At 52.8% G+C, this 13963-nt stretch overlaps 1 protein-coding gene across 1 annotated transcript; it reads right to left on the bottom strand.

Annotated features, from left to right (window-relative positions):
• Nucleotides 1-108: 108 nt before the first annotated feature.
• On the bottom strand, nt 109-11813 carry RHOG (ras homolog family member G). The gene is made up of 2 exons (XM_059391131.1): nt 11722-11813; nt 109-1350 (listed from the first exon to the last, which is right to left on the bottom strand). Exon 2 carries the CDS (start codon nt 1280-1282, stop codon nt 707-709), a length of 576 nt encoding a protein of 191 aa, XP_059247114.1. The 5' UTR covers nt 1283-1350; nt 11722-11813; the 3' UTR covers nt 109-706.
• Nucleotides 11814-13963: the final 2150 nt, after the last annotated feature.

The following is a 13963-nucleotide window of genomic DNA, read 5'->3' as shown; positions in this document are numbered from 1 at the left end:
CCTGTCCCCTTTTACAGGAAACAAAAGGCTCCCAGTCTCTGGGGAGCCCTAGCCCATACCCATCCCCTGCCCAACCCCCACTGCCTAGCACACAGGGAGGAGCCAGGGCCACTGGAGACAGGAGGTTTTATTGATGCTGATGGGGGTAGGAAAGCCCCCCCAGGAGCCTGGGGAAGTGGGGGCTGAGTCAGTCAGCAGATGCATAAGGCCTGGGCACAGGGGGGTAGGTTAGGGCACATTCATCTTCTCAGGATTCTGTGGCTCCTTCTTTGGGGAAGGGAGAGAGCATTTTGAGGGGGGAGCAATTCAAAGAGCAGCAAGGGAGAGGTTAGGGACAGCTGAGGGCTCCTAACCTGAGAGAAGGCACCACAATAGGCAGCAACATCTGTGTGGAAAGCTGGATCAACTGGTCAGTAGGGGAGACGGGGGAGGGGCACCCGGGTTGGCTTCTTGGAGAGGGGTCTGACCTTGGCCTGGGTGAGCTCTCAGAAATACCTGGTGTTCCCAAGCAGAGTGGGGCAGGGCCCAGAGTCCCCTTCCCTATGGGCCTCATTTAGGAGAAACAGGCATTCAGAGAAAAGGGCATTCAGGGACCCCCCTGGCAAGGGGTGCCAGAATTAGTCCTTAAGGCACAGCTGGGGGCAGACAAGGCGCCAAGGCACAACTGGTGGGGGGGCAGGGGCAGCCTCCAAGCCAAGTGCCAGGGTCACAAGAGGACACAGGACCGCCCACGCTTGATGGGTGTGGGGTTGAGCACGGCCCGGACAGCCTCAGCAAACACTTCCTTGACGCCGTCCTGCTGTAGGGCCGAGCACTCGAGGTAGCGCACAGCATGGATCTGCTTGGCCAGGGCCTGGCCCTGCTGCGGTGTGATGGGCGCCTGGCCCTGCTCCTTAAGGCGCCGGAGGGTGTCAGGCTGCGCTCTCAGGTCCTTCTTGGTGCCCACCAGCAGGATGGGCACATCAGGGCAGTGGTGGCACACCTCTGGGTGCCACTTGTGCCGCACGTTCTCGTAGGAGGGCGGACTGGCAATGGAGAAACAGATGACAAAGACGTTGGTCTGAGGGTAGGAGAGCGTGCGCAGCCGGTCGTACTCCTCCTGGCCCGCTGTGTCCCACAGGTTTAGGTTCACTGTGCGCCCGTCCACAGCGCTCTGGGCGCTGTAGTTGTCGAACACCGTGGGGATGTACTCCTTGGGGAAGGCGTTAGTTGTGTAGCAGATGAGCAGGCACGTCTTGCCCACAGCCCCATCGCCCACCACCACACACTTGATGCTCTGCATCGTGGGCGCAGCTGCTACAATGGAGGCAAGGCCTCCTTCCCCTTCCGGGCCCCTCCGGGTGCAGTGACCTACAGGCAGATCACAGGGACACACATGGTTAGGGAGGCCTCTAGCCGCTGGGGAGAAAGAAGGGAACACGTGGAGGGAAACCAGCCCCTGTTCTCTCAACCTGACACCGTTCTGCAATCCCGTGAAGACAGATCTCTGAGACAGAGACAATGAGAGCGAGGCCTGGAGAACAAGCCACGATGCTCAGGTGTAGGGAGGATGGCAGTATAAGGTGTAATGTATTATGTAAAGCAAGTAAGTTCTGGTACCAGACCCAATAAGGTCTGATCCTGTTTTTTCTATCTGCTGCCCGTGTGACCCTGGACCAAAGACTTAACCTCTGCATGCCTCTGTATTCTTACCTGGAAAATGAGGAAAAAATGCTACCCTACCTCACTGGGTCATTGTAAGGCTTATGTAAATGGGCACATCAAAGGCATTTAGAACAGTACCTTGGATCATAATAAGTATTTGGTTAAGTATTAGCTACATTTTTCCCTCTAGGCAGTACAGACACAAAAAGTGAGGTACGGAAGTAGGGGGTCTACCAGATCCTCTACCAGATAGGGACCCCTCCCACTGAGTAGACTGGAGAGGGGTTCTGGCTCATAGCCACTGTCCCAGGTCACTCTGAGATGCAGCCATGGGTAGAGATGCTACCAACTCAGGGCCCACCCTGCCCAGCACACTGATGTTTTAACCCCAAATCTGACATCTTGGCTACTGAGTGCAAACCAAAAGGCACAGTGAGAAATCTGCTGAGTAAGGAGCAAAAGTCTCTAGACAGCTGCCCTATCTCAATCCAGGGTGCTTGAGGGATGGGGAGAAAGCGGGAGAGCTGATCTCGTAACTCTCACAAGCACAGTAAACCCTATCTGGCAACTTGGTGCAAGAGAATACTGGGGGTTGAGCCAGGGCTGGGATTTGGTCTGGAATCTGGTATGTAATGATTAATGAGGCAAAGGCTCTGGCTCCCAGATATCAGCGTCTTCTCTCAAAGCCCTTGGTAGGGTAGGGTAGATCCTCCAAGCCCAGCCAAGAGGGATGGGCAGGAGAGGAAAACAAATGTTTGATTTGCCCCTTCATGTTCCGTCCTTTTCCTTAGATCATAGCATGTGCCTCTGAAAAATTTCAGAACCTTCCAGACTCTTGGATAGAGAACACAGTGCCATTAAAACACTATCACTGACAATCCATGCTTAAGTCAGACTGCCCAGGGATTGTAATCATAGTTCCACCAACCAGTCATGTTTGATCTTGGGCAATATACTTAAGTTTCCTGAGTCTCCAGTTTCTTTCTCTTCTGTAAAATGGGAATCATCTTGCCTATTGTGTTAGAATTGCCAAGAGTATGAACAAACATGAAGAAAGTGTTTGGCATGAGGTGTGGCACATAGGAAGTGCCAAATAAACAGGCTGCTGTCATTATTAGTGGGGGAAGTACAAGAGAAGTCCCAGCTCCACGCCATCGCCCTGATCCCTTCTACAGTTCACAGGGCTTTGGGGTGAGGAACTGCTCTTCTGAGTTCTGGAACAGAGCAGAGCTTCCGGAAACCCTGTGATTATTTATACTGGTGTGGCAAGATTCCTCCTCTCATTGGCTATTTCCTCTCAGCCACGGGGGACTTTTTCTGGCCAGTATGTGACTTCCTTTCCCCGACTCTCTCCCACAACCAGATCCCTACTCCCTGGGAGGGAACAGCCCTGTTTTAGACACACAGGATCTCTAAGTGTCCCTCTTTCCACCAAGCACCAGCACCGCTCTCCCATTTCCCCCATTCTACTGTATACAAACTATACTCTGGTCTGAGAACCCCATACCCTCCAGCTGGACCTCTCAATCACTGGTTCAAAAGCCTCAAAAGTCAAATGGAGGGAGGAGGAAGAATTCCCCCATTGGAAATAGAAACAGAAATTCTGGGGGCAGGGATCTGCACAGGACCCAGGGATGGCCCCAGCTCCCTCCCAGGTCTCTACTTCCCCTGGGAGCAGAGTGGAAGGAAACGGTTTCATCCTGTAAGGTTGCCTCTCTGGGCATTAAAAATACTTCCATCTTGGATAGACAACGTTGGGAACAGGTCTGGGAAGGAAATAAAGGTACTCTGGGGCAGTGGAGAGAACCTCAGACTGGAAGACAAGAGACCTAACCTAAGTCTGAGCCCCAGCTTTGCTCTGTTGCTGATTCACTGTAACCAAGCATAAGGTACATATTGTCTGTGGGCCTCAGTTTCCCAGTCCATGAAATGGGGAGAAAAATGCCTGTAACAAGGGTACTAGATAGAGGAAATGAGACATCAAGAGCCCTGGGAGTAAAGGATAGGATGATGGGGGCAGAAAACCCCCCAGGTGGGGGTGGGAGGGCTGAGTCAGGAAATGCACAAGGCCTGGGCACACTGGGGCAAGTTGGGGCACACTCATTCTCAGGGTTCTGTGACTCCGTCCCTGGGGAAAGGAGCAACCAGGTTTTTTGGGGAAAAGGGCCATTACTTGTGTCCACAGGGTTAATTGGGAGACAGTGGCATTTTTGAGAGGATTCCTGGGCTTGTAAATCTTCAGTTTCACACAGAGCAGGGGAGTGGGTGTGGCAGTGTGACCGGGAGCTCTTCCCCTACAAGCCCCACACTGGGCCAGCCCAGGCAGGAAGGCAAGGAGGGAACTCTGGCCGCAGTCATAAGGCCCAAGAGACTGGAAGTAGAGCAGGCTCCAGGCAGCTCTCTAGGGAGGGGTTATCAACCAGCAATCAGCCTTCAACGAAGCTGGGAGGGACAGGGTCGCTTCCAGGCTGGCAAGGGAACAGGGACTGACACCGGAAAAGGAACATGAGTGAGGTAGTGTCCAGAAACAGGGCAAAGCAGCAGCAGTGTGGTATAGAGCCAGGAGCACTAGATCCCTGAATCTGACCTCTGGGGCTCACCTGCTGACTCCACCCCTTGATCAGAAACCCTCACAAGGTACAACCTTTCCTAGGTCACGTGATGTTGTTATTTGACCCTTATGACTACCTACTGGTAATATTCCTAATTTACAGATCAGGAAGCAAACCCAGGGCAGTTAAAGTAACCCAACATCACACAGCTAGTTACCCTGGAAGCCAGGACATAAACCCCAGTTTTTGATACAAAGCCCCGTGTCTTCCTCAATGTGTCACATAACCTCCAAGTTACCCCTTACCAGCTGTCTTAGAGACCTTAAACAAGTCAGTCACTTTCCTCCCTGGAGCCTCAGTTTCTTCATCTGTACAACAGGAATGAAAACACTTGCCCTCCCTGCCTCAAAGGGCAGCACTGAGGAACCCTGAGCACAGGAATAAGTGTGCTTTGTAAACTGGGAGGTGCTGTGCATACAAGAGTTACAAAAGCAATGCCTTTCATCCCAAAAGGCAGGAAGCACTAAGTATGTAAGGGTCTGAGTGGTGCCATCAGCCCAATTCTCCCCACTCAGGTCTAGCTCCGACTTCTAGCCTCTCTCCCAAGACAACTCTTTCCTCTGAAATGCTATGGCCTAAGCTGGGTCAAATAAGTTCCCACAGCTCATTTAAGGAGAGCGCATGCTAGGAAGTGAGGTCCAATCTGTGCCACATAAGAAGGGACAGTCAATGCTGCAGAGGCCCAACAAAGAGAGAAGCCTGGCCACGTGGAGTCTGGGATCATTTGTGACTTATTCACTAGGTGACTCTTTTTTTTTTTTTAAAGGACTTATGTTTATGTAAGTTAATGTTTGCAAATCTCTTTAGTATCAGCCAAATTACAATGACTTATTCTGGCATTATATTCTGAACTTAGTTCAGATCCTGCCAGGTTCCTCAGCTTGACGTTCAGAGTTCTTCATAACCTGGTAGGGATTCTGGAGTCAGATAGACCTGGATTTAAATCCTAGCTCTGCCTCTTATGAGCTCAGTAACAGCACCAACCTTAACCTTAACAGGTTGCTAGAAGGATTAAGTGCAATGTATGTATCCAATGTATGTATCTACTTTGCAAATTAGAGTTTCCAGCTCCCTGATCCAGAGTGATCTCCACTTTCCCTTATAAACAAGCCAGGCTCATTCTTGCTTCTGAACTTTTTTTTTTTTTTTAAAGATTTTATTTATTTATTTGACAGAGAGAGATCACAAGTAGGCAGAGAGGCAGGCAGAGAGAGAGAGGAGGAAGCAGGCTCCCTGCTGAGCAGAGAGCCCGATGCGGGACTCGATCCCAGGACCCTGAGATCATGACCTGAGCCGAAGGCAGCGGCTTTAACCCACTGAGCCACCCAGGCGCCCCGCTTCTGAACTTTTCTTCTTGTTCTTCTGTATGTTGCTCCCCTCACCCCTCTCACATCTTCCTGCATCCAGGCCTAGCTTCAGTCTGACAGTCCCATGAGTCCACAGCGTGGCCACCTCCTTTAATCCTTCTTAGGCTCTGGAATTCTCCTCCAAAAGCCATACATAAGTTTCCTAGCTCGTGGATGCCACCCCCTCCCCCCAATACTGAAGCTTAAGCTTCTCTTGACTGCCCCCACAGAAAAGCTAAGCACAGTGTGCGGCCACTGCGTTCTGATCTGCTTGCTTCTAAGCCCCATTGCTGAGATCTGGAGATATGCCTCAGATGCCCGGGATTGGACAATAACCCTACAGCCAAAAGCTTTGACTGAGATAGGCAAAAGTCTCTCCTCCCACTGCTAGCCTTCTGTGGCTCCTGAAAGAAGCACAGCTCATGGGGGGCTAATCCTGTCTGGGTGTGGTCTCTGGAGCCCAGAGTGCACCCTGTGGGACCTGGTCTTGGGGTGTGGCACAGGCAGGCCCAGAATGGGGGAGGGAAAGGAAGCAGCAAATTGCCTGATTGCCAGATCTTGGTGGCCGTTAGAGCAGGGGAAGTGTCCCAACTGGGAGTGGGGGAGGGGAGGAATGGGCTGTAAGAAATGGGGGAGTGTGGGAGCAATGGGAACTTACTGCAGCCTTCTAATCTGCCTCGCTGGCATGGAGCTCCCCTTCTATAGCGTTTCCCGAAACTCATTCTAACTACAGTCTGTCTGTGGGCATTCTGTTTCTGAGCTCGGGCCACACCACCCTGATCCTCCACATGCAGCCTCCACAAAACACATAAAACAACAGTATTTCCAGTCCCTGTGGGAATCCAGCATTGCTTCTCCATTTCCATCCTCCAACCTGTGCGGGCCTCTAACCTTGGTCCTCCACCTCCAGAGTCTGGTACTCTTGTAACTATCTCCAGGAAAGTTTTTGTAAATCATCCAAATTCATAATGACTTATCCCATCCCAGGCCCGGTCCCCGTTTTCTCTCACAGGTACATTCTCTCTTGCATCACAGGGAGGCTGATCTGAATCTTATCTCTCGTCACTAGATTGGGAGGGTCTAGAGGGCAAGGTCCTGGCTGAATCTATCTCCCTCGGCTGAGCACAGCACACAGTGGCTGTCAGTAAATAAATGAATGAACTCAATCCATCCTGCATGTCTTCGTACATGGGAGTTCCTCTTCCTAGAATTCTGTTTCCCCAGCCTCAGAGCTTCCCAGTCCTCCAGGGTCCAGTTCTGTCCCCCCTCTTCTCCAGGACACCAAAGCAATCCCCTCTTCTGCCCTATCTTCCCCAGCACTGTCTGAACCATTTATTCACTGCACTGAACTAGATGCCTCATGAGGAGGGAAGTCTGTCCTGCTTACTTCTAGAAGCCCAGCAGAGAGCTGAGCAAAAGCTGCAGACAGATACACATCTCCTCCCCCATCAATCCAGACTTTGATTCTGGGAACAAGGAAGAGCCTCCATACCCAGGAGACACGACAAGGGTAACCAACTTCCTCCTTCCTCTGTGGAGTACAGTTTAAGAGTAATGAACACACAGGCTAGATTGCTCTGTCCTCAGGTGGAAGGGTGAGAGGGGGGATGTAGGCACAGCTAGCCTGGAGGGATGAGGAAAATGGGTAGGAAAAGTCACCTGATAAGGCTAAGAACTGGTTAACACCAGAAGACCCTTGGTCAAAGATGAGGTAAGGGTCAGAGTTAGTATTGGATATGGCTTCAGAAATTCTTCAAGTCTGTTGGTCTCGAAGGACAGGTGGAGAGGTGATATGGAAAGGCTCAGAGGGGCTGCAGCTGGTTGCAGCTGGGCTAGGAGGAAGAAGCTAGGGGAGACATGAGGTCAGTGTGGGGCTGGGACCAGGCCAAGGGCTGAGTCTCTCTTGTTCTTCCCCTTCTCCCCATCAGAGAGAGCCTAGTTCCCAGCCTTAAAAAAAAGAAAGAATGTATGTGAAGAACTCTCCACTTCTTGCTCTCCTCCACCCTTCACCCCCTGCAGAGGATCCTACAGGCCAGCAAGTAGGGTAGGAGGCTAAGAGAGTGACTTTGACTCTATCTGGTAGGGATTAGGAGGAGAAGGAAACAAGACAGGTGTAGCTGGGAAGGCTTTGGGGGGCTGGGACCCTTTCACTAAGTCCCAGTCCCTTCCTTCTCTCACCATCCCAGGTCCTTGGGTGCTCCACAAAGGGTGAGCCCAGGGCCAGGGCAGCTCAGGCTGGAGGAGCGCTGGAGGAGCTAAGGAGGCAGGCCCTCCCCCACCAAGCAGCACAGAGGAAGGCTCCAACACTTGCTTCCTCCTCTCTTCCTCCTCCCCGCTTAACAGCCCCTCAGCAGTCCCGGGGCCCCATGAAAGGCCTGTGAAGTGGCACTTCCTTTGTCTTTGCTCTTTCACATGATGCTATACAGAAATGCCATCCTCCCAATCCTGCCTCCCCCACCTGAAAATACCCACAGAGAGACCCAGGGCCGCTCTATCCCTTCAGCCCCGCCCCAGGTCTGAGGGAGTTTCCACAAGGGAAAAACACATCAGGGAGGAAACTCCGGCACCGATTTTCCACTGTCAGTGGGGCAGGGCTGGAACAGGGCAGAGGGCACTCCCCCAACTTGCTGCCCCCTGGCATAATCCCCAGTGGTCTGCCTAATTCAACCTGTCAGAATCCTTGTGCTTTGGGGGAAAAGAGCCACAGGTCCCATCCCTGGACAGATCCTTAAGAGACTATGGAGGCCTGTCAGATCAAGGCTGGTGTGAGACAGAGGGCCCAGAGTGGGGGTGCTACTATGAGGAGATTCTTAGGGGACGGAGGAGTGTTAGAGCTCTCAGTATTCTCTATGCTCACTTGGAGGTATTAACAGGCAACTCCTTAACACTGGAACTCAGTGACAAGAGACAAAGTTGACCAAGGTTATACAGATTTGGGAGCAAATCCAGGACAAGGACCTGGGGCTCCTAACCTTCAGCCTGATGTCACTTCCACAAAGGAAAAGGTGAGGACTGTTACTCTGGGCCCATGTTTCTGGCCTCATTAAGGATGACCCAACAATGGTTTTATTCCTTCAGGAAATGGTCCAAAGGGATCAGGTTGATGCCTGAACCCTTTCTGCCTCCAAGTTCCCTGGCTCTCATGTCTAGCCAATACTAGGCTGCCCATGATCTAGAACTGACATTACTAGACAGAGAGCCACCCTTGCCTGCCCTAGCTGAGGAGCTCTTTCTATAAGCTCTAGCTCCTGGGGAGATGTCCTCTGCCCATGATATGAGGACAAAAGAGGAAGCTAGACACTAGACAGAAAAACCAATCTGTCCTGGGGAGGTGGCCCAGGCTTTATCTTTGGTTTCCCTCCTCACAGACCCCTACTAGCCTCACCAGTAATGGGTCTACACTGTATAGGGAGGCAGAGGTCTTCATTCTGTGCCCAGGCCCATCACCTTCTTCCCAGCTGCCCAGCTATCCCCATTCTAATTATCTTCCCAACTGTCTCACTATAGCAACAACTTCTCATATCTTCCTGCTATGACCTCCTAAAAGCTCGTATCAGCCACCTTATCCAACCTAACACATTTGGCCAGAAACAACTCTCCATATCCTAGATTCCCAAACAAGATCTGTGACAATCTCACATCAGTCATTTCTTCCTAAAATAAGTACTAGTTTAGTGGGTGGGGAGTCAGAAGTCCTGGATGGTTTTTAAATGAGCCATGATACTTAAAAATTTCTTTGCATGCACTCTGAGCTGAAATTTTTTACAGGTCGGGGATTTCCTCCAGGAGTGGAACCCACCTATACCTCTCAGAATCATAGTAGGAGATACAGGTGGGTGGAAGAAGGGACAATTCAAGGGAGAAGGACAACTGTGACAGGAGAAAAGACAGAATGAGGAACCAGATTAGCACTTAAATCTTTTTGTGCTTGGGAATCCCAAAAAGTTCCCCTCTACTTCTCTTCTCTTTTCTTTTTTTTCTAATAGAGAGAAATGAATACAGTAGACTTGAGGAGATGGAGCGGCAGGATCTCTCAGCATACTTCCCCAAGACTTGAGGAAGGAGCTTTAGAATGAGGATGGCAACTTACAGAGCCAGGCTGGACTGAAATAAAAATCTAGAGAAATTCCTAAAACAGAGGGACTTAGGCTCCTGGGAGAGAGGGGGAATATTAATGATGTCTGATGGCAGAGGGGTTAGCAGAGGGCTCCCTGGTCAACAAGACCCTGATGTAGCCCAGGGGGCACGTGGGTTCCCAGCCTGGGCAGGTCCTGTAAGGAAGCAGGGAAAAGGGAGCAGACACCTTTGCCTTACACCCCTCTTCTTTGCCTGTACTGGAATTAAAACAGTTAAGACCTAAGTTAGACCAGTAACACAGTCTTCCCTCCAAAATCCTGCCTTTGCCCTCTCCCTTTCCTTCCACCACACCAAGGTGACCCTCTCCCGCTCTCCCTAACAGGTGGTGTTGGAACCAGAAAGCACTGGAGTCAAGGCCCTTCAGATTCTCCCCCAGTCTCCATACCTAGCCTCTTGGTTAAGCATCCAAGGGTTTGGTGATTTTGATTTCCCACGGCCTCTCTCACCAGGCTTATTCTTGTGTCGCTCTACCCTGAGCACTACAGACTGCTTCCTCCTGCCTAACCACAACCTCACCCACTGCAGGTTCCCTTCATTCGGCTGGTTTCCCCTATTCTGGGCACTCTCGAGGCTAAGGACAGTTATTCTGTCTCCAGGAGATAGAGAAAGGTTTTCCAGCCCTTTAATCATGTTTATCACCGGGAGGCTGTAGCCTGTTTCTCTAAGGTAGGGAGATTTGAAAAGGCTCTCAAACTCCCCAAAGATCTGGACCCCAAAGCTGGAGATAAATGACTGAAAGGGAAAGAGACGGAGAGATGGAGAGGCCTGAGGGAAGGTGGAAGAAGCAAGAGAGTAGATATGCGTTTGGGAGCCAGAAGCTGGTAAGGGGAAGGGAAGGCAGAGGCTGAAGGTAACACAGGTGGACAGAGGAGCAGGTCAGGTGACAGGACAGGGCCTAGGCATGAATGTGTGTTTAGGTGAAAGACTACAGAGGATGCAAGAAGAGGGTGATGGACAGTCTGTGGATAGGGTCTGAAGAAGGAATGGAAGAAGAGAAATGAGAGTGTACAGAATTCAGGGACTAACGATGGGGGGCGGAGGCGGGAAACAGGGGGCTCCGAATCATTTCCCAAGGCCAGAGCCCCTGCTGCCTCCCCAGAAGCTCTATTCTCTCGTTCTCCTCAAAACAGTCCTGCTCTCTGTGATGCCATCTTGTCAGGGACCTCTGAATGAGAGTCATTTCACCTCTGGTCGCGGGACAAGACTAAGTCTTCTCCTTCCTCACTTTGCCCCCCAAAGAAGCAAGGGCAGGCCCAGGTCAGGTAGGCATAGAGATGTTTGCTAACTAAATACCTGTTGCTTCATTCCAGGGATGGAGAGGTTGGGCGTCAGAAAAACGGAATCCAGAGAGCGGGACTGGGGCTGGCGGGCCTCTCCGCTCCCTGCCCCCGCGCCCCCGCCCCCCCCCCCCCCGCCTTGTATAGGACCTTGGACTGCAGCCTGCGAATGTGGGTCTGGATTGGCACCGATCTTCCAGGGAGGGAGCTCTTCCTCCGCAGTCTAGGGCTTCAGACACCACCTCCCTCCATACTCCCAAATGTCACAACTGCCGGAGTAGAGGGAGAGCGCCTTCTCCAGCCCAGAGGGTCCCCTTCCTTCACACACTTCGGAACCCCCCCCCCAACTTCTGAGGTCACCCCACTCGAGTCCCATCTCCCACTTCTGAGCTCTTCCACTTCAGAGACTTTTCTCTCGGAGCGGGAGACCCTCCCACCTCAGTGGTCCCTCGCGGCTCCGGGAGCCAGTGGAGCCTCGCCATCCTCCCTCGGTACAGAAACCCACCCTCCCAGAACCGCCGCCTGCTCGCAGTGGCCGGCTCCGCGCCCCGCCCGGCCGCGCCCGCCCAACTTGCAGTGAGCCGAGAAGCTCCCGCCCGCGGCCTCCCGCAAGCAAACTTCCCCGGCCGGTGCCGGCGCGCAGTCCCCGCCGGCCGGGATCCCCTCCCCCGGACCCTCAGTCCGCCGGCCCGCGCCGGGCCTCACCTGGTGCCCTCCCCGCCGCGGGGGAGCTGGGGGCGGCGGCAGCAGCTCGGGGCTCGAGAAGGAAGTGAGACCTGGAGGCCGGAGGAAGGGGGGGGGGGGGGCGGGCCGGCCGGGGCGGGGCGCGGGGGCGGGGCGCGGCCTGACCAGGAAGTGCGCGGGGCCTGGGGCCCCCGCCCGGGTCTCCACCCCCACCAACCCCCTGCCCGCTCCTTCCCTGCCCCTGGCCGGGTCCTGGGCTCGCCCGCAGCCCTCTGCCTCGGAGGCCCTTAAGTCAGTCCTCCTAAGATCAGACTGCCCCGTCTTCTCCTTGCCACCCCCACCGCAGTAGAGGCCCTAAGCCAGTTTAGTCCCCCTCCCCGTCTCTCGCCCCCACCAACCCCCGCGGGAAGATGCTGAGAACAGGCGCCCCAAGGTTGGGCGCCTCAATCAAGCCCGGGGATCGAGCGCTGGCCAAGGCTAGGGGTTGGCAAGAGTGGGTCCTGCTGGGGCAGTCCCCACCCCTGCCCCGAGCCCCAGGGGAGTACGGAGTGGTGGTGATTCAGCAGTGGGAAGGCCCCAGACCCCTGGGGAGGGTGCGGAGACTGGGGGAAGGGGAGCTGGCGTCAGCACCCGGGGAAAGACAAGATCTGCAGAGGCGCCGGCGGAGCCGCGGGCCCCAAAAACAGGATGTCGTGTCGTCGTTCCGCAACCGGCTGCTCGGTGCGCCTGGGCTCTGGGGAGGGGGCGGGGCGGGTGCAGGACGTAGGGCTCCCCTCGCCCGCTCTTCTCGTCAGGGCGCGCAACTGCTTAGGGCTGCAGGGCCGCACCCAGGCCCGAGATCCTGCCGGCGCCCTGGGGACCAATGGGTGGACGGGCTCGTGGGCGCCCTCTGGTGCTTTTGCAGCCGGGGCTTGCTCGTGGAGCTCTGTGACTCCAGAATGGGTATCCTTCCATCGTTCAACATAAACTTTCTGAGCGCCTACCACGTGCCCAGCTCCGTGCTGGGTGCTGTGAAGGAAAACTGAAAGGCGTTTAAGACAGGCTCCCTTGTCTCCAAGAGGCTTTCCAGATAAAGAGGAAGAACAACTCCGAGAATAAATAGCTTAACCTTTAACCTCTCCTTCATCCTGTAGTTGTGGAGATAACATGAGAATGGATGTGAAAGGGCTGCTGTCCATGTCTGGCTCAAAGTAAACATTCAACAAATGCCTTTAAAAAGAAATCATGCTATAAGAACGAGTTTCCTAAACACAACATGTCTGCCCGCGTCCCTGGGTCTTTGCCGATTCTCTTACCCCTGTCTTTCCTTCTTTCCTGTGTTGATCGCCAGGCGAAATCCACTCGGACTTTCACGATTTGGGTCTAATGGATTACTCCCTCCCAGGTTGCCATTACCCCTCCTCCCACGGCACACGTGCACACAGACCCCCCCCCCCACACCTCTGCCCTACAGTTGATAGTCTCTCCCAGTGCTGTCGAATGCAAATAATTTAAGTTATATATGTAGCTCAAAATATTCGAGCGATGACTTTTTTAAAAAGTAAAAAAAGAAACAGATAAAATTCACTTAAATGCTATATTTTACTTAGCCCAGTATATCCAAAAGATTATTCAACCTGTAACCAATATAAAAATTTTCGACTATAGAAACGAAGGGGATATTTTACATTCTTTTTTTCTACTAAGGCTTTGAAATCTGGTATGTCTTTTACACTCACAGTACATCTGAATTTTGGCTAGACATATCTCATCTGTGCTCAATAGGACATACAGCTAGTGGGTAAGGGATAGGACAATGAAGGAGAGAGTCTTACCGGATTCAGGCTGGTGGATGACTGAGTAGGTGAATTCATTTTCTACTAGCCTTCTGGGGAAGCTTATCCTGATCCTCCTAGGTGGAGTTTGGGTTTGTCTCCTCCCTCCCCATAGCACTTGGAACAGACTTCTCTCTGTGGAGGAGAGAGCAGGAAAGACAAAGGGAAAATCTGATTCCCTTCTGTACCCTACTAGGAGTACATGGCTGGTGCTTGGCATTTGATGATGAAGATAGGATTGTGAGTTTCCATAAAAGACAGGGTTCAGTGAAGGACTACATACTAAAGCAGCTTCTATGAAGCCATTAAAAACTGTGTCCCAGAACAAAGGTTTTTGAGCTGAGTTCCCAGACTTCCCTTCCCAGATCTTGAAAGCAGGAAAATCGTGGGGCTCTGGCCTCCCTTCTTTTCAACTGGTTAGTTTGCTTTTACCTGATTTTTAGTTTAGT

This window comes from Mustela nigripes, chromosome 1 (genome assembly GCF_022355385.1).
Source record: "Mustela nigripes isolate SB6536 chromosome 1, MUSNIG.SB6536, whole genome shotgun sequence".
Classification (NCBI taxonomy): domain Eukaryota; kingdom Metazoa; phylum Chordata; class Mammalia; order Carnivora; family Mustelidae; genus Mustela; species Mustela nigripes.
The sequence above is the reverse complement of the archived record's forward strand: the minus strand, read 5'-3'. Positions and strand labels throughout refer to the sequence as shown.